Genomic DNA, 20,487 nt, shown 5'->3' with positions numbered 1-20,487 from the left:
TGCGCGTCACATCAATACACTCGTGTTGTTCACTACTGCACTTCTGTAAAGATTTTGACAGCATTACTGCGGGGCCATGATGCTGACATGATGCTGTAAATACTCTCGTGGCTAAATCTTCTGATCCCATCAGGGAAGCAGTGCGCTGATGCTGGTAGAATTTACCGACGCAGTGTTAAGTAAGTGGACACAGATGCTGCTAATATAATGCCACATTAGTTGCGTCTTTGTCCATTTACCCAACGCAATGCGTTGATGCTGGTGAAGGGCTCTTGATCCAGGGATATCGAGGGAGACTGGTTAGCGGTGAGACTTGTGGCTCGCATCAGACGCTTGGATTCCACACACTCTGACACTAAAACGTTTGAATTTTAGTTCATCATTTAACGAAGCTTCCTTGAACAACACTCTTGTAAAAATGTGAAGTATTTTGCCATATAATAAAATAACAGTGCAATAACCAGTGCTTTTTTTATAGTTTAATTTCAAGCTGGTAATTCGTTTCGTAAATACAATTGTAATGATAACAAATAACAGCATTAGAGAGGATCAAAATTACTTAAATAATCATAATAATGGTGTTAAGATAATTGTAAATATTATTATTGGATATATTCTGATGGGTATATTTCTTCTCGATGGTTGAGATCGGTACCGTATATGCATGGAGTGTATATCCCAATATTTATGTACGTTGAAAGTTTAACTTATTCACTGTTTCGGGGATAAGTATTCTCTCTAGACCCTCGTCCAGTCGACAGACTTAAAATATACCAATCAGGTATATCAGGAATCTCGTACTGGTAGTACGAGATTCAGTGGGCCTTCTGGTCCACAGCTCTGGGCAGTAGCTCAGACTCGACCCCCTGAGTAACAACAATCATGTGGAACGGGCGAAGAATGAGCCAATAGCAAGTGAATCCTAAGACTCACCATGGGTTCAATCCCCACCCGTTCCGTGGTTTGTTTACAATCGTTCAGAATTTCGTGAGTCAAAGTGATAATAATAGAAGAGTTACTGACAAAATGTCTGGCAAGAGGACACAGATGCAACTAATGTGGCGTTACCACAGTGAAATGTCACATTACTTGCACCTGTATCCTTTTACTTATCAATTAGGCGAGTACAATTAGGAGAGTACAAGTAGGAGAGTACAAATAGGAGAGTATTTCTCAAGTGATTCACCTGCTAGTTCTTGTTTTAAGACCTTTTTTTCAAACTAAGTAGTGTAAGAGAGTGTTGCAGCTGACGAGCTCCCTTAATGGAACTAATGGACTGCAGACAGGCACTCCGTTAACGGAATTTAATGGACTGAGGTGTTTCAACAGACACTATTAATGTAACTGATGGTCTGTAGTGCTTCAATAGACAGTTTCTCCGTTAATGGAATTAATAGATTGCACTGTTTCAACAGACAGACTCCGTTAATGGAAAGGAGTCTCTGTGGAACAACAGAGGTTTTATGGAACAATAAACTGCTTTGTGTGGAACAATAAAAACATTGTGGGTATGATGTACATTATTATCACATACATGACCTTTTAAAGCAATACAAGATATGGAAAATAGAAGCAAACAGGTGAGATCCAAAGGAAGGGAGGTCGCATAGATCGATAGACCTTCGACAATACCAAGATAGTATTGTCAGACACAACACCTTTTTACATTCATCACACCAAGATACCTCTGACCTTTAAGTACACAGTGAAAAGCATGGAAAGGTCAGTTTTCCTGTGTGGCGACACAGGATATATACAATTAATTGTATATACACAGAGAACTTACTTTAATATATATTTGAGGGATTAAAGTATTCTTGTATGTAGGCCATGGTGTAGTCGATAGAGTTTAAACCCCTTTAACCTAATCTAACCTTAGTCAGGTTATACACTTTCTGCAAATAAATGCTTAAAATTATTATTTACAGGGATGATTACAATGAAATTCAATTGAATCCTTTCTCAATAAGTTATCTTTTTTATTGAAAAAAGTCCAACAAAATCTTCATAAGCAATACGAAAGCATCAAAATATCTAATAAAAGAAAATAATATTAAACATCAGAAGGTTAAACGAACAATTGGATAATAACGAGTACAAAATTATATTAAAATGTATCCCAAATATATTTAGAAGCACTTGCGGTGCACAATACCAGGACCAGATTCATCGTACTCCTCCTTGGTGATCCACATAGCCTGGAAGGTAGAGAGAGAGGAGAGGATGGAACCACCGATCCATACTGAGTACTTACGCTCGGGAGGAGCAATGATCTTGATCTTGATGGTGGAGGGAGCCAGAACAGTGATTTCCTTCTGCATGCGGTCAGCAATACCAGGGTACATGGTGGTACCACCAGATAAGACATTGTTAGCGAACAGATCCTTTCTGATATCAATGTCGCACCTCATGATGGAATTAAAGACGGTCTCGTGGATACCAACGGATTCCATACCCAGGAAGGAAGGCTGGAAGAGAGACTCAGGGGCACGGAAACGCTCATTACCAATGGTGATGACCTGACCATCGGGAAGTTCGTAGGACTTCTCGAGTGAGGATGAAGCAGCAGCTACATTCATTTCGCTTTCGAAGTCTAAGGCCACATAACAAAGTTTTTCCTTGATATCTCGAACGATTTCTCGTTCAGCCGTGGTGGTGAAGGAATACCCTCGCTCTGTCATGATCTTCATCAGGTAAGCAGTCAAGTCCCGGCCAGCCAGGTCAAGGCGAAGGATAGCGTGTGGAAGAGCATAACCCTCGTAGATGGGAACAGTGTGGGACACACCGTCACCAGAGTCCAGCACGATACCTGTGGTACGACCAGAGGCATAGAGGGACAGCACGGCCTGGATGGCCACGTACATGGCTGGAGTACTGAAGGTTTCGAACATGATCTGTGTCATCTTCTCACGGTTGGCCTTGGGGTTGAGAGGAGCCTCAGTGAGGAGGACAGGGGACTCCTCAGGGGCAACACGCAGCTCGTTGTAGAAAGAATGATGCCAGATCTTCTCCATGTCGTCCCAGTTGGTGATGATGCCGTGCTCGATGGGGTACTTGAGAGTCAGGATACCTCTCTTGCTCTGGGCCTCATCACCGACGTAGGCGTCCTTCTGACCCATACCGACCATCACACCCTGGTGACGAGGACGGCCGACGATGGAAGGAAAGACGGCTCGGGGAGCGTCGTCACCAGCGAAGCCGGCCTTAACCATGCCGGAGCCATTGTCCACAACCAGGGCACAAGTGTCATCGTCACACATAATGGTTGTTAAACAGTTTTGGTCGCTATTCTGTAATTTTAAAGAAAACAATCAGATTTCCCCTAATTATGTCTAAAATCATTGCTAAATATAAGGCAGTTACTGAACTAATCTGTTTTCTTTACAAATTTTAACTTACAGGGCAAGATTTGTAATCATTCTGAAGATTTTCCAGCACTCATACCTTTCTCAGTTATACTACAGCTTTCACGATGAGACCCACAGCAGTTTACTTACAGCAGCAGCAACCTGCATGGCGATCGTTAACCAAACATTCTAACATTGACATGACTTCATCATTCCAAATTGTATAGTGTTTTTAGTATAAGAACATGAAAGTTTGTTAGGTTCAGTACATGACGGTTAAGAAACACAATAGATACTTCGTTATATTAAGAGCCTTTCACTATAGAGGTTTTACCATGAATAAGAATTTGATTAAAATTAGTATATTTACAGCGAGAAATTCCCTGAAGGGGCTCATGATCTAAGGAATTGGACTTGTGATCCCTTTGGAATGAACCTGAACTCCTTCCATTTCCCTAGACTCTATAACCCTTACGAATTTAGCGCTCCTCATGACTGCAACAAAAATACACTGAGAAATACACGTGTCGGTGTATATATCCTGTGCATACATATGCAGTACTTACACGTGTCACTCTGGCGTCCTGAGAATTTGGCAGTGAAGTCGTGCATAGTTCAGAACAGAAACTGACTTGTTTGCTTCATAGTGACTATGTAATTCTTAGTTAACATAACATAGATAATCTCGTGGATAAGTCCATGACTCAGCTGCTAGATCACTATATACATGTAGTAGTATATCATTGATGTTAGCTAGGCCTGCATACCTTGTACATGTACTTGAAGAAATAGAGATAATTATTATGATATAAACTTACCGTGTACGTAAGATTGTTGGGGAAACTTGCGTGTTTGGCCTCAAAGAGGAACTAGAGGCTGTCACTTTACGAAGGAAGAGAGACACTTGACCCCGTGTAGAGCTGAGTCGAACCTCGTACTGAAGGAGGAGGTGAAGGGACACCAGGCTCACCTTAGGCAAAAATGGCAAATGGCAACTATATGTACATGTTTACCACCAGCAGACAGACAGGCAGGGAGGGACTCACCACACATTTCCCATGAGGTAAGGGAAGAAGGGTGTGGGCGGGTTATAGAGGCGGAGCGTATGCGGGGAGACGTAATAACGAGGAAGAGGTTGTGGGCGGGTTAGATGGGCGGGGTCTGAGAGCTGGAGAGGCGTAATTACAGGCGTTGGAGGCGGGGTCTAGACTGTTTTTTTCGGGTTGTGTCATCACCCACCCACACTCTCAACTTTTACCATACATGGCCATGACGCTTCCCATTCTAATATAAACTTAGCTGGGGTAGTTCACACCATCTTTTTTTTATATATAAATGTCCGAAATCCATTTAAAAGATAAACTTTCATATATAAATAACATAAAATAACAAAAATAGGTACAGGTACACATAAAAATAATTATACATAATGTAAATTACCTATTATCTGACCTAGTGGATTATTTACATTGGGTTTCTTGTACTAAATTAAATCATATATATCCACTTTTATTCTCTCCATCTCTAAAAAAAGATTATTAGGTTAACATTTAAAAAATCTCAAAAGTCAAAAAAATTATGCAATAGCCAATTGCCTAGTGATAGTCTTCCATAAATTAACTGAAAACTCTAAACACGTCATTTTGATTATCATCTTTGGTTGGTTAATGGGGTTTAAAGGCCATCCATCCATTACACTAAGGTCATTAAGGCTGTAAGTGACCTTTACACCACTAGACACAAATACTTTAATCCCTAAAATAGAGATTAAAGGGAGAAATACACCTCTCAGTGTATATACACTGGGAGAAATACACCTCTCAGTGTATATACACTGGGAGAAATACACCTCTCAGTGTATATACACTGAGAGAAATACACCTCTCAGTGTATATACACTGAGAGAGATACACCTCTCAGTGTATATACACTGAGAGAAATACACCTCTCAGTGTATATACACTGAGATAAATACACCTCTCAGTGTATATACACTGAGAGAAATACACCTCTCAGTGTATATACACTGGGAGAGATACACCTCTCAGCGTATATATCCTGAGTGACAGTCATCTGTTTACTGTTTAAAGTTATGACAGGACCGTCAGTCAGCCTTACTAAGCGTGTTCGGAATAACTTCCTTTGAACATTAATTGAGCAGCTAAGATTAATTTCAATGCGTACTTTTTCTAAATAATTTAGAGCAACTTAGAAATCAAATTAATCTGTAATGTTTGATGGGCCTGTATGACCCTCGTAGGGTTAGCGCTTAGTTACGATTATAATCATGACTCAGAAATTGTAAACAAACCACGGAACGAGTGAGGGTTGAACCCATGGCCTGGGGTTTTACGACTCGCCATGGGTTTAAATTCCACCCGATCCGTGGTTTTACGATTGTAATGAGTCATCACATGACTAAGAACAACATCTGGAGACGTTTTTTCATGTGATAAACGTAATGGTAACATAAAACGCTAAAGTCTGATGACGTTTGTGGCTAGATACTAAAGATGTGGGACTCATTACTTCATATTTTGTATATAATTCTACGTCCTTGTGTTGATAAAGTCGCTGGTTGTCGAAACGTCTACAAATAAAGATACCCAGATGCTGCATGTGTCTAATTCTTTACCTTGTCGGTATTGTAGACCATTTAGGGACAAGACATAAGCAACGCCTGGGCGTTAAAAGACGATTAAACACCGTCTTTCAAGACTGAGGGACTTACTATCTCATCTTCTCACGTACTGTCTCCAATACGGTTTATATTCAACCGAGAAAAGCCACTGGTCGGCGAAAAGATAAATATACCCAAGTTTTTTACAAGAAATAAGACGAGGGTTGACTTGAGGTCATGTAGAGTAGCTACGAGGTGCTCACACTGTGTCGTCTCTGACTTGACATTACATGCCCGCTCCTCCAGGGATTAAACCAGGGATTAAACGGTATGCCCTAACTGCTGTTGGTATCAATCAGTAACAACTTCTCGAAATTCCCATTTCATCTGCCACTACACCCACAGGAATGCGTAAAAGAAAACAGGGTGCAAAGAGCAGACAGCAAAGGGAACTGAGGGCGATGAGGTTCGAGCGAAAATAGTTAAACCTTGTCTGGGTGGTGAGGGCGCGAGCGTGTAGCGGCGGGAGTCATCTGACAAGGGGAAGTTATTAGTGAGGGGAAGTGAACAAAGAGGAAGGAACTTAAGGGGAAAGTGAGAGGAAAGTAATAATTATAGGGAAAACGGAAGTGAGGGAAAATAGCGTCAAGGCTATACCTGTAGAGGAAATATATATTATGTATATATGTATATATATATATATATATATATATATATATATATATATATATATATATATATATATATATATATATACCTAACTGCCTTACAATGATTGAACTATTTTCTAATACAATACAAATTTCATATGATTAAATTCGTTTATCATATAAATGGAGGTTTTTCAAATAATATAAACATTAACATTGAGCACTAGTACAAGTGTCATCTAATTACCTCTGTTATAAACATTGTAGATTGGGATTAAGAAATGACTGGATTTATATAAATGAATTTGTATTCTTTGTGCATGTAGCTGATTTTTTTTTAATCACATTTTGCATTGTGCTGTTAAGCTAAATTGGAGTTGAAGCATTCAAAGTCATGTGAAGTATAATCGTTTATTGAAAATATAGTAATAAATATAAATTGAAATGCATTCTTGTTGTCGTCAGTTGCCAGTCAGCACGTCTGAGTGTCAGCAAAACTGCCAGTCAGCACGTCTGAGTGTCTGCAAAACTGCCAGTCAGCACATCTGAGTGTCAGTAAAATTGCCAGTCAGCACGTCTGAGTGTCAGCAAAACTGCCAGTCAGCACGTCTGAGTGTCAGCAAAACTGCCAGTCAGCACGTTTGAGTATCAGCTGAACTTTAGAAGCATTTACGGTGAACGATACCAGGACCAGATTCATCGTATTCTTCTTTGGTGATCCACATGGCTTGGAAAGTAGAGAGTGAAGCCAGGATGGAGCCACCGATCCATACTGAGTACTTACGCTCGGGAGGAGCAATAATCTTAATCTTGATGGTGGAAGGAGCCAGAACAGTGATTTCCTTCTGCATGCGGTCAGCAATACCAGGGTACATGGTGGTACCACCAGACATGACATTGTTGGCGAAGAGGTCTTTTCTGATATCAATGTCGCACCTCATAATGGAGTTGTAGACGGTCTCGTGGATGCCAACAGATTCCATACCCAGGAAAGAAGGTTGGAAAAGAGATTCAGGAGCACGGAAACGCTCATTGCCAATTGTAATAACTTGTCCATCAGGAAGTTCATAGGACTTTTCAAGAGAAGAAGAGGCAGCTGCTACATTCATTTCGCTTTCGAAGTCTAAGGCCACATAACAAAGTTTTTCTTTAATATCACGTACAATTTCTCGTTCAGCCGTGGTGGTGAAGGAATAACCTCTCTCTGTCATGATCTTCATCAGGTAAGCAGTCAAGTCCCGGCCAGCCAGATCAAGACGAAGAATAGCGTGAGGAAGAGCATAGCCCTCGTAGATGGGAACAGTGTGGGACACACCGTCACCAGAGTCCAGCACGATACCTGTGGTACGACCAGAAGCGTACAGGGACAGCACGGCCTGGATGGCCACGTACATGGCAGGAGTACTGAAGGTTTCAAACATGATCTGTGTCATCTTCTCACGGTTGGCCTTGGGGTTGAGGGGAGCCTCAGTGAGAAGGACAGGGGACTCCTCAGGGGCAACACGCAGTTCGTTGTAGAAGGAGTGATGCCAGATCTTCTCCATGTCGTCCCAATTGGTGATGATGCCGTGCTCGATGGGATACTTGAGAGTCAGGATACCTCTCTTGCTCTGGGCCTCATCACCGACGTAGGCGTCCTTCTGACCCATACCGACCATCACACCCTGGTGACGAGGACGGCCGACGATGGAGGGAAAGACGGCTCGGGGAGCGTCGTCACCAGCGAAGCCGGCCTTGACCATGCCGGAGCCATTGTCCACAACCAAAGCACAAGCGTCGTCGTCACACATGATGGTGATGTCCAGATCTGCAAGAAAATAGTGTTAAACAACGTTGTGACTCCCCTAAACTTAAGTAAATACTCGTAGAAATGTGACAAAGTAACTCTCGCAATAACATTAACATCTCACCCCATTTATAGATAAATTTAATATTTGCAATATATCACTTTTAACCCATTCAAATAGCTATATACATTATACTGTTTTTTATCACAATTAGTGATATTTTAAAAACGATATTATTTTCTTGCGCCAATTGCATGGCATAATGTAAACTTGGCTGGAATAAAGCTTCTTTATTGCAAATGGGTTATTAACGATTAATACCGAATAAAGTAAATATTGTATACACTCTAAGAGAGTACACTGTATATAAACCTTGTATCAGTGTATGGTAGAAGCCATACTGGTGAAATATAATAAACAACTGCACCAGTTGCTCAGCAAAGAAAGCATTCTGCACTTATCACTTCGTAATTATTTAGCATATGTACACAAACATCGAACGATGGTACACTCTTAATTTTGTATACGATGTTTACAACTGGAAACTCTTCTGTAAACAATGATAGTTTTAAAAGTGAATATTCTTTCATATAGCGTTCAGTGACTCGTTGTTGTCGTTCTCTTCTATCTATATTTTAGTTCCTATTGTTATCTGAAACAGTTATTATTTTACTCATAAGTTTCTGTGTTATCGTGTTTTATAATTAGCGATATTAAGCTTGGAACAAAAGGGTATTTATGTATAGACAGGTGTCTCTTAGCGTATGGGGATTTATTCTGAGTCTTGTGTTTAGATGTAAATTATCCTTGACGTATGTTGAGTTGCACTGTGTTATTAGTAAGCCTCGTTGAATTAACGTTCACTGATAGTAATTTCAGACGTATTTTCAGGCCATTTTTAAGTAGGAATGGAGAAAATGTAATTCACTTTTCATAATTACATATTACGCCACTTTTAAATTCACTTAACCATGGCCATGGCTACACCAAGACGCAATATATTACCCAAACAGACTATTCCACCTACGGTGCGAGTGGTATCCTGAGTCTGCCCTAGACTAAGGCGCATGTCCGTCCATCCATCCTTATATACATGGCCGGAGTTCTGAGAAATATCACCTCACAACCAAATTCAATGTTGAAACCCCTCTTTGGCATCCCTCCCCCCCAACTTGCCTCATGTTTACAGTATGAGCCAAAAAAAAAAAAGGCAGCCTTGTGGTCGGTAGCCTGAGTTAGAAGGGGTCACCCGGCCCTCTGGTCTCCACCCTTCGTTTAATGTTTGGGTTTCCTAAATTATCTCCCTAGCAGTCTTTCTTCTTTATGCGATCTTTTTATAGGAAGTACGAGAAAGGAGTTAAAAAAAAGGAGGGGGGGGACTGAAACTTCACAGAGTTGTGATGCTCAGTAAAACTACCAGGGGAAAAATAAGGGATAAATTTAAGTTAGAAAGATTTACTTCCTTGTGGTATTATATATTTTGGGGACATGGGGAGATTATTATTATTATAATCAAGGGGGAAGCGCTAAACCTGGAGGATTATACAGCGCCTGTGGGGGGGGGATGTGGAAGGCATTCAGGCTTAATTTGGGGAACTGGAGCACAGATCCAATTCCCTAAATCAAGAGCCCCTCACCAACATCAAGGAACCTTCCTTGAGGGGGGGGGGACATGGGGAGAGAAGGTAGATAAGAAAAAGGGGAAGACAAGACACATTGTCACGAAGAGCAAGGTACAAATACTGAAGGAAATACACGTGCAAAGTAAACTTTAATTATGACCATTCTCGTCTCAGTGTAGAAATCTGCAGTAAGCGAAATGTTATCACGTGAAAAGTTCACTCATACCTGTGTACTGTTTTCAGTACTGTTGGCAGGACGCTTCGTCGCTAAGGCGTCCAGTCGAATGTATAAAAATGTGATATGTAAACAAAGTGATAATGCCTCGTCATATAATGTCAACACCGGAGTTTAGCTGCCGAAGTGAGAACTGAAGAAGGAAGTAAACAACTTAGTCGTGTAAACCTTGGTACTAGATACTGACAAATTGGTTTAGAAAGATACGTAAGCAAAGACTAGGACATTCATGGCCAGAACTTGCAACCACCTGCAGCTCCCACCTGCCATTCCCAACAGCCAAACTGGGGCGGGAAAGATAGCACTCCAGAGGCCTAGCTTCTCCCTACGAGCCCCGTGGGGGCGAGGAATGTGGCTAGGCCTGAGGACAGTTGGTCCCAAAAGATGAGGAGGTACTTGTACCTCCTCCCATGCGAGACAGGCCTCAGACACTCCAAAGACAGGGAGCCAAGACCGGGTCACCGTCTGGAAAAGACCCGGACCGGGAGAGTACCGGCGAATCAAGAAGAACTAGAACAAAGGAAACGTTTCGCTCCTGGGACCTTGATAACTTCTAACATACAGAGGTTAAAATAACAGTATATATGTATAGTGTTAATATTTGTGGTTTCAACGAATACAGGAAAGGATGCTAGGCTATGTTTGATGAATGAGATACCTGTCCAACACATAGATATCTTTATTGCCGAAAGGTTTCTCCTGCGTAGTAGGCAGGCTTTTTAAGTCGAAGCGGAAAGATAAGTTTGAAGTCTTCAATCCCTCAGACTTGAAGAAACGAAAGGCGTTCAGACCCTCAGACTTGAAGAAACTAGAGGCGGTCAGTCCCTCAGACCTGACGGAACTAGACATATTTACCTTATTCATTCCTCATTTCTTTATTAATCTGCATATGACAAGGTGTACAGAACAGTAAAAAAAATCAGTCTCTCAGTTTAAAAAGGTTATACACCAAAATGTGTGAATACACTGATTAATGTGTCAATTTACCAAGCCTAGAACAAGAACTATTTACTCAACACACCCATCACACAGGATGGTTCTCCTGTCATAACCCATCACACAGGATTGTTCTCCTGTCATAACCCATCACACAGGATGGTTCTCCTGTCATAACCCATCACACAGGATGGTTCTCCTGTCATAACCCATCACACAGGATGGTTCTTCTGTCATAACCCATCACACAGGATGGTTCTCCTGTCATAACCCATCACACAGGATGGTTCTTCTGTCATAACCCATCACACAGGATGGTTCTTCTGCCATAACCCATCACACAGGATGGTTCTCCTGTCATAACCCATCACACAGGATGGTTCTCTTGTCATAATCCATCACACAGGATGGTTCTCCTGTCATAACCCATCACACAGGATGGTTCTCCTGTCATAATCCCTCACACAGGATGGTTCTCCTGTCATAACCCATCACACAGGATGATTCTCCTGTCATAACCCATCACACAGGATGGTTCTCCTGTCATAACCCATCACACAGGATGGTTCTCCTGTCATAACCCATCACACAGGATGGTTCTCCTGTCATAACCCATCACACAGGATGGTTCTCCTGTCATAATCCACCACACAGGATGGTTCTCCTGTCATAATCCATCACACAGGATGGTTCTCCTGTCATAACCAATCACTCAGGACGGTTCTCCTGTCATAACCCATCACACAGGATGGTTCTCCTGTCATAACCCATCACACAGGATGGTTCTCCTGGTTTCCCTGGTATAGACATTTTTTCACAAGGTTATAGATTAGATTGGCAAATGATAAGCACATTTCTGTGTGTTTTATGTTAATACCAGCTTGTAGTTGTTAATACCAGCTTGCAGTTGTTAATACCAGCTTATAGTTGTTAATACCAGCTTGCAGTTGTTAATACCAGCTTGTAGTTGTTAATACCAGCTTGTAGTTGTTAATACCAGCTTGCAGTTGTTAATACCAGCTTATAGTTGTTAATACCAGCTTGCAGTTGTTAATACCAGCTTGTAGTTGTTAATACCAGCTTGCAGTTGTTAATACCAGCTTATAGTTGTTAATACCAGCTTGCAGTTGTTAATACCAGCTTGTAGTTGTTAATACCAGCTTGTAGTTGTTAATACCAGCTTGCAGTTGTTAATACCAGCTTATAGTTGTTAATACCAGCTTGCAGTTGTTAATACCAGCTTGCAGTTGTTAATACCAGCTTATAGTTGTTAATACCAGCTTGCAGTTGTTAATACCAGCTTGCAGTTGTTAATACCAGCTTGTAGTTGTTAATACCAGCTTGCAGTTGTTAATACCAGCTTGCAGTTGTTAATACCAGCTTATAGTTGTTAATACCAGCTTGCAGTTGTTAATACCAGCTTGCAGTTGTTAATACCAGCTTGTAGTTGTTAATACCAGCTTGCAGTTGTTAATACCAGCTTATAGTTGTTAATACCAGCTTGCAGTTGTTAATACCAGCTTGTAGTTGTTAATACCAGCTTGTAGTTGTTAATACCAGCTTGTAGTTGTTAATACCAGCTTGTAGTTGTTAATACCAGCTTGTAGTTGTTAATACCAGCTTGTAGTTGTTAATACCAGCTTGTAGTTGTTAATACCAGCTTGTAGTTGTTAATACCAGCTTATAGTTGTTAATACCAGCTTGTAGTTGTTAATACCAGCTTGTAGTTGTTAATACCAGCTTGCAGTTGTTAATACCAGCTTGCAGTTGTTAATACCAGCTTGTAGTTGTTAATACCAGCTTGCAGTTGTTAATACCAGCTTGTAGTTGTTAATACCAGCTTGTAGTTGTTAATACCAGCTTGTAGTTGTTAATACCAGCTTGTAGTTGTTAATACCAGCTTGTAGTTGTTAATACCAGCTTGTAGTTGTTAATACCAGCTTGCAGTTGTTAATACCAGCTTGTAGTTGTTAATACCAGCTTGTAGTTGTTAATACCAGCTTGTAGTTGTTAATACCAGCTTGTAGTTGTTAATACCAGCTTGTAGTTGTTAATACCAGCTTGTAGTTGTTAATACCAGCTTGTAGTTGTTAATACCAGCTTGTAGTTGTTAATACCAGCTTGTAGTTGTTAATACCAGCTTGTAGTTGTTAATACCAGCTTGTAGTTGTTAATACCAGCTTGTAGTTGTTAATACCAGCTTGTAGTTGTTAATACCAGCTTGTAGTTGTTAATACCAGCTTGTAGTTGTTAATACCAGCTTGTAGTTGTTAATACCAGCTTGTAGTTGTTAATACCAGCTTGTAGTTGTTAATACCAGCTTGTAGTTGTTAATACCAGCTTGTAGTTGTTAATACCAGCTTGTAGTTGTTAATACCAGCTTGTAGTTGTTAATACCAGCTTGTAGTTACTAATACCAGCTTGTAGATGTTAATACCAGCTTATAGTTGTTAATACCAGCTTGTAGTTGTTAATACCAGCTTGTAGTTGTTAATACCAGCTTGTAGTTGTTAATACCAGCTTGTAGTTGTTAATACCAGCTTGTAGTTGTTAATACCAGCTTGTAGTTACTAATACCAGCTTGTAGATGTTAATACCAGCTTATAGTTGTTAATACCAGCTTGTAGTTGTTAATACCAGCTTGTAGTTGTTAATACCAGCTTGTAGTTGTTAATACCAGCTTGTAGTTGTTAATACCAGCTTGTAGTTAGTTGTTAGTGAATATGGAAGAGGAAATATTATCTGAGATTCGTCATAATCATATGATGGCATGGTAGGCAGGCTGGCGTGCAGGATGAGCATGGTAGGCAGGTTGGCGTGCAGGATGAGCATGGTAGGCAGGCTGGCGTGCAGGATGAGCATGGTAGGCAGGTTGGCGTGCAGGATGAGCATGGTAGGCAGGCTGGCGTGCAGGATGAGCATGGTAGGCAGGCTGGCGTGCAGGATGAGCATGGTAGGCAGGCTGGCGTACAGGATGAGCATGGTAGGCAGGCTGGCGTGCAGGATGAGCATGGTAGGCAGGCTGGCGTGCAGGATGAGCATGGTAGGCAGGTTGGCGTGCAGGATGAGCATGGTAGGCAGGCTGGCGTGCAGGATGAGCATGGTAGGCAGGCTGGCGTGCAGGATGAGCATGGTAGGCAGGCTGGCGTACAGGATGAGCATGGTAGGCAGGATGGCGTGCAGGATGAGCATGGTAGGCAGGCTGGCGTGCAGGATGAGCATGGTAGGCAGGTTGGCGTGCAGGATGAGCATGGTAGGCAGGCTGGCGTGCAGGATGAGCATGGTAGGCAGGCTGGCGTGCAGGATGAGCATGGTAGGCAGGCTGGCGTGCAGGATGAGCATGGTAGGCAGGCTGGCGTGCAGGATGAGCATGGTAGGCAGGCTGGCGTGCAGGATGAGCATGGTAGGCAGGCTGGCGTGCAGGATGAGCATGGTAGGCAGGCTGGCGTGCAGGATGAGCATGGTAGGCAGGCTGGCGTGCAGGATGAGCATGGTAGGCAGGCTGGCGTGCAGGATGAGCATGGTAGGCAGGATGGCGTGCAGGATGAGCATGGTAGGCAGGCTGGCGTGCAGGATGAGCATGGTAGGCAGGCTGGCGTGCAGGATGAGCATGGTAGGCAGGCTGGCGTGCAGGATGAGCATGGTAGGCAGGATGGCGTGCAGGATGAGCATGGTAGGCAGGCTGGCGTGCAGGATGAGCATGGTAGGCAGGCTGGCGTGCAGGATGAGCATGGTAGGCAGGCTGGCGTGCAGGATGAGCATGGTAGGCAGGCTGGCGTGCAGGATGAGCATGGTAGGCAGGCTGGCGTGCAGGATGAGCATGGTAGGCAGGCTGGCGTGCAGGATGAGCATGGTAGGCAGGCTGGCGTGCAGGATGAGCATGGTAGGCAGGCTGGCGTGCAGGATGAGCATGGTAGGCAGGCTGGCGTGCAGGATGAGCATGGTAGGCAGGCTGGCGTGCAGGATGAGCATGGTAGGCAGGCTGGCGTGCAGGATGAGCATGGTAGGCAGGATGGCGTGCAGGATGAGCATGGTAGGCAGGATGGCGTGCAGGATGAGCATGGTAGGCAGGCTGGCGTGCAGGATGAGCATGGTAGGCAGGATGGCGTGCAGGATGAGCATGGTAGGCAGGCTGGCGTGCAGGATGAGCATGGTAGGCAGGCTGGCGTGCAGGATGAGCATGGTAGGCAGGCTGGCGTGCAGGATGAGCATGGTAGGCAGGATGGCGTGCAGGATGAGCATGGTAGGCAGGATGGCGTGCAGGATGAGCATGGTAGGCAGGCTGGCGTGCAGGATGAGCATGGTAGGCAGGATGGCGTGCAGGATGAGCATGGTAGGCAGGCTGGCGTGCAGGATGAGCATGGTAGGCAGGCTGGCGTGCAGGATGAGCATGGTAGGCAGGCTGGCGTGCAGGATGAGCATGGTAGGCAGGATGGCGTGCAGGATGAGCATGGTAGGCAGGTTGGCGTGCAGGATGAGCATGGTAGGCAGGCTGGCGTGCAGGATGAGCATGGTAGGCAGGATGGCGTGCAGGATGAGCATGGTAGGCAGGTTGGCGTGCAGGATGAGCATGGTAGGCAGGATGGCGTGCAGGATGAGCATGGTAGGCAGGCTGGCGTGCAGGATGAGCATGGTAGGCAGGCTGGCGTGCAGGATGAGCATGGTAGGCAGGCTGGCGTGCAGGATGAGCATGGTAGGCAGGCTGGCGTGCAGGATGAGCATGGTAGGCAGGCTGGCGTGCAGGATGAGCATGGTAGGCAGGCTGGCGTGCAGGATGAGCATGGTAGGCAGGCTGGCGTGCAGGATGATCATGGTAGGCAGGCTGGCGTGCAGGATGAGCATGGTAGGCAGGCTGGCGTGCAGGATGAGCATGGTAGGCAGGCTGGCGTGCAGGATGAGCCTGGTAGGCAGGCTGGCGTGCAGGATGATCATGGTAGGCAGGCTGGCGTGCAGGATGAGCATGGTAGGCAGGCTGGCGTGCAGGATGAGCATGGTAGGCAGGCTGGCGTGCAGGATGAGCATGGTAGGCAGGTTGGCGTGCAGGATGAGCATGGTAGGCAGGCTGGCGTGCAGGATGAGCATGGTAGGCAGGATGGCGTGCAGGATGAGCATGGTAGGCAGGCTGGCGTGCAGGATGAGCATGGTAGGCAGGCTGGCGTGCAGGATGAGCATGGTAGGCAGGCTGGCGTGCAGGATGAGCATGGTAGGCAGGCTGGCGTGCAGGATGAGCATGGTAGGCAGGCTGGCGTGCAGGATGAGCATGGTAGGCAGGCTGGCGTGCAGGATGAGCATGGTAGGCAGGCTGGCGTGCAGGATGAGCATGGTAGGCAGGCTGGCGTGCAGGATGAGCATGGTAGGCAGGCTGGCGTGCAGGATGAGCATGGTAGGCAGGCTGGCGTGCAGGATGAGCATGGTAGGCAGGCTGGCGTGCAGGATGAGCATGGTAGGCAGGCTGGCGTGCAGGATGAGCATGGTAGGCAGGCTGGCGTGCAGGATGAGCATGGTAGGCAGGCTGGCGTGCAGGATGAGCATGGTAGGCAGGCTGGCGTGCAGGATGAGCATGGTAGGCAGGCTGGCGTGCAGGATGAGCATGGTAGGCAGGCTGGCGTGCAGGATGAGCATGGTAGGCAGGCTGGCGTGCAGGATGAGCATGGTAGGCAGGCTGGCGTGCAGGATGAGCATGGTAGGCAGGCTGGCGTGCAGGATGAGCATGGTAGGCAGGCTGGCGTGCAGGATGAGCATGGTAGGCAGGCTGGCGTGCAGGATGAGCATGGTAGGCAGGCTGGCGTGCAGGATGAGCATGGTAGGCAGGATGGCGTGCAGGATGAGCATGGTAGGCAGGCTGGCGTGCAGGATGAGCATGGTAGGCAGGCTGGCGTGCAGGATGAGCATGGTAGGCAGGCTGGCGTGCAGGATGAGCATGGTAGGCAGGCTGGCGTGCAGGATGAGCATGGTAGGCAGGCTGGCGTGCAGGATGAGCATGGTAGGCAGGCTGGCGTGCAGGATGACCATGGTAGGCATGCTGGCGTGCAGGATGAGCATGGTAGGCAGGCTGGCGTGCAGGATGAGCATGGTAGGCAGGCTGGCGTGCAGGATGAGCATGGTAGGCAGGCTGGCGTGCAGGATGAGCATGGTAGGGAGGCTGGCGTGCAGGATGAGCATGGTAGGCAGGCTGGCGTGCAGGATGAGCATGGTAGGCAGGCTGGCGTGCAGGATGAGCATGGTAGGCAGGCTGGCGTGCAGGATGAGCATGGTAGGCAGGCTGGCGTGCAGGATGAGCATGGTAGGCAGGCTGGCGTGCAGGATGAGCATGGTAGGCAGGCTGGCGTGCAGGATGAGCATGGTAGGCAGGCTGGCGTGCAGGATGAGCATGGTAGGCAGGCTGGCGTGCAGGATGAGCATGGTAGGCAGGCTGGCGTGCAGGATGAGCATGGTAGGCAGGCTGGCGTGCAGGATGAGCATGGTAGGCAGGTTGGCGTGCAGGATGAGCATGGTAGGCAGGTTGGCGTGCAGGATGAGCATGGTAGGCAGGCTGGCGTGCAGGATGAGCATGGTAGGCAGGCTGGCGTGCAGGATGAGCATGGTAGGCAGGCTGGCGTGCAGGATGAGCATGGTAGGCAGGATGGCGTGCAGGATGAGCATGGTAGGCAGGTTGGCGTGCAGGATGAGCATGGTAGGCAGGCTGGCGTGCAGGATGAGCATGGTAGGCAGGATGGCGTGCAGGATGAGCATGGTAGGCAGGTTGGCGTGCAGGATGAGCATGGTAGGCAGGATGGCGTGCAGGATGAGCATGGTAGGCAGGTTGGCGTGCAGGATGAGCATGGTAGGCAGGCTGGCGTGCAGGATGAGCATGGTAGGCAGGCTGGCGTGCAGGATGAGCATGGTAGGCAGGCTGGCGTGCAGGATGAGCATGGTAGGCAGGCTGGCGTGCAGGATGAGCATGGTAGGCAGGCTGGCGTGCAGGATGAGCATGGTAGGCAGGCTGGCGTGCAGGATGAGCATGGTAGGCAGGCTGGCGTGCAGGATGAGCATGGTAGGCAGGCTGGCGTGCAGGATGAGCATGGTAGGCAGGTTGGCGTGCAGGATGACCATGGTAGGCAGGCTGGCGTGCAGGATGAGCATGGTAGGCAGGTTGGCGTGCAGGATGAGCATGGTAGGCAGGTTGGCGTGCAGGATGAGCATGGTAGGCAGGCTGGCGTGCAGGATGAGCAAGGTAGGCAGGCTGGCGTGCAGGATGAGCATGGTAGGCAGGCTGGCGTGCAGGATGAGCATGGTAGGCAGGCTGGCGTGCAGGATGAGCATGGTAGGCAGGCTGGCGTGCAGGATGAGCATGGTAGGCAGGCTGGCGTGCAGGATGAGCATGGTAGGCAGGCTGGCGTGCAGGATGAGCATGGTAGGCAGGATGGCGTGCAGGATGAGCATGGTAGGCAGGCTGGCGTGCAGGATGAGCATGGTAGGCAGGATGGCGTGCAGGATGAGCATGGTAGGCAGGATGGCGTGCAGGATGAGCATGGTAGGCAGGCTGGCGTGCATGATGAGCATGGTAGGCAGGCTGGCGTGCAGGATGAGCATGGTAGGCAGGATGGCGTGCAGGATGAGCATGGTAGGCAGGATGGCGTGCAGGATGAGCATGGTAGGCAGGCTGGCGTGCAGGATGAGCATGGTAGGCAGGCTGGCGTGCAGGATGAGCATGGTAGGCAGGATGGCGTGCAGGATGAGCATGGTAGGCAGGCTGGCGTGCAGGATGATCATGGTAGGCAGGATGGCGTGCAGGATGAGCATGGTAGGCAGGCTGGCGTGCAGGATGAGCATGGTAGGCAGGCTGGCGTGCAGGATGATCATGGTAGGCAGGATGGCGTGCAGGATGAGCATGGTAGGGAGGCTGGCGTGCAGGATGAGCATGGTAGGCAGGCTGGCGTGCAGGATGAGCATGGTAGGCAGGATGGCGTGCAGGATGAGCATGGTAGGCAGGATGGCGTGCAGGATGAGCATGGTAGGCAGGCTGGCGTGCAGGATGAGCATGGTAGGCAGGCTGGCGTGCAGGATGAGCATGGTAGGCAGGATGGCGTGCAGGATGAGCATGGTAGGCAGGCTGGCGTGCAGGATGATCATGGTAGGCAGGATGACGTGCAGGATGAGCATGGTAGGCAGGCTGGCGTGCAGGATGAGCATGGTAGGCAGGCTGGCGTGCAGGATGATCATGGTAGGCAGGATGGCGTGCAAGATGAGCATGGTAGGGAGGCTGGCGTGCAGGATGAGCATGGTAGGCAGGATGGCGTGCAGGATGAGCATTGTAGGCAGGATGGCGTGCAGGATGAGCATGGTAGGGAGGCTGGCGTGCAGGATGAGCATGGTAGGGAGGCTGGCGTGCAGGATGAGCATGGTAGGCAGGCTGGCGTGCAGGATGAGCATGGTAGGCAGGCTGGCGTGCAGGATGAGCATGGTAGGCAGGCTGGCGTGCAGGATGATCATGGTAGGCAGGATGGCGTGCAGGATGAGCATGGTAGGCAGGCTGGCGTGCAGGATGAGCATGGTAGGCAGGCTGGCGTGCAGGATGATCATGGTAGGCAGGATGGCGTGCAGGATGAGCATGGTAGGCAGGCTGGCGTGCAGGATGAGCATGGTAGGGAGGCTGGCGTGCAGGATGAGCATGGTAGGCAGGATGGCGTGCAGGATGAGCATGGTAGGCAGGATGGCGTGCAGGATGAGCATGGTAGGCAGGCTGGCGTGCAGGATGAGCATTGTAGGCAGGTTGGCGTGCAGGATGAGCATGGTAGGCAGGATGGCGTGCAGGATGAGCATGGTAGGCAGGCTGGCGTGCAGGATGATCATGGTAGGCAGGATGGCGTGCAGGATGAGCATGGTAGGCAGGCTGACGTGCAGGATGAGCATGGTAGGCAGGCTGGCGTGCAGGATGATCATGGTAGGCAGGATGGCGTGCAGGATGAGCATGGTAGGGAGGCTGGCGTGCAGGATGAGCATGGTAGGCAGGCTGGCGTGCAGGATGAGCATGGTAGGCAGGATGGCGTGCAGGATGAGCATGGTAGGCAGGATGGCGTGCAGGATGAGCATGGTAGGCAGGCTGGCGTGCAGGATGAGCATGGTAGGCAGGCTGGCGTGCAGGATGAGCATGGTAGGCAGGATGGCGTGCAGGATGAGCATGGTAGGCAGGCTGGCGTGCAGGATGATCATGGTAGGCAGGATGGCGTGCAGGATGAGCATGGTAGGCAGGCTGGCGTGCAGGATGATCATGGTAGGCAGGATGGCGTGCAAGATGAGCATGGTAGGGA

The 20,487-nt window shown here is 47.5% G+C and overlaps 2 protein-coding genes across 3 annotated transcripts; both read right to left on the bottom strand.

Annotated features, from left to right (window-relative positions):
• Positions 1-1,950: 1,950 nt before the first annotated feature.
• LOC128704369 (actin, muscle-like) lies at positions 1,951-4,372 on the bottom strand. The gene is made up of 2 exons (XM_070103109.1): positions 4,166-4,372; positions 1,951-3,290 (listed from the first exon to the last, which is right to left on the bottom strand). The coding sequence occupies exon 2, from the start codon at positions 3,258-3,260 to the stop codon at positions 2,130-2,132; it is 1,131 nt and encodes a 376-aa protein (XP_069959210.1). The 5' UTR covers positions 3,261-3,290; positions 4,166-4,372; the 3' UTR covers positions 1,951-2,129.
• Positions 4,373-7,014: 2,642 nt separating this feature from the next.
• On the bottom strand, positions 7,015-9,548 carry LOC128704360 (actin, muscle-like). Of its 2 annotated transcripts, none has more exons than XM_070103108.1 (2): positions 9,432-9,548; positions 7,015-8,424 (listed from the first exon to the last, which is right to left on the bottom strand). In XM_070103108.1, exon 2 carries the CDS (start codon positions 8,405-8,407, stop codon positions 7,277-7,279), a length of 1,131 nt encoding a protein of 376 aa, XP_069959209.1. In that variant the 5' UTR covers positions 8,408-8,424; positions 9,432-9,548; the 3' UTR covers positions 7,015-7,276. The 2 variants fall into 2 exon arrangements, with proteins under 2 accessions (XP_069959209.1, XP_069959207.1); XM_070103106.1 differs by having other exon boundaries at positions 9,410-9,488.
• Between the last annotated feature and the right edge of the window lie 10,939 nt (positions 9,549-20,487).

This window comes from Cherax quadricarinatus, chromosome 84 (genome assembly GCF_038502225.1).
Source record: "Cherax quadricarinatus isolate ZL_2023a chromosome 84, ASM3850222v1, whole genome shotgun sequence".
NCBI lineage: Eukaryota > Metazoa > Arthropoda > Malacostraca > Decapoda > Parastacidae > Cherax > Cherax quadricarinatus.
The sequence above is the reverse complement of the archived record's forward strand: the minus strand, read 5'-3'. Positions and strand labels throughout refer to the sequence as shown.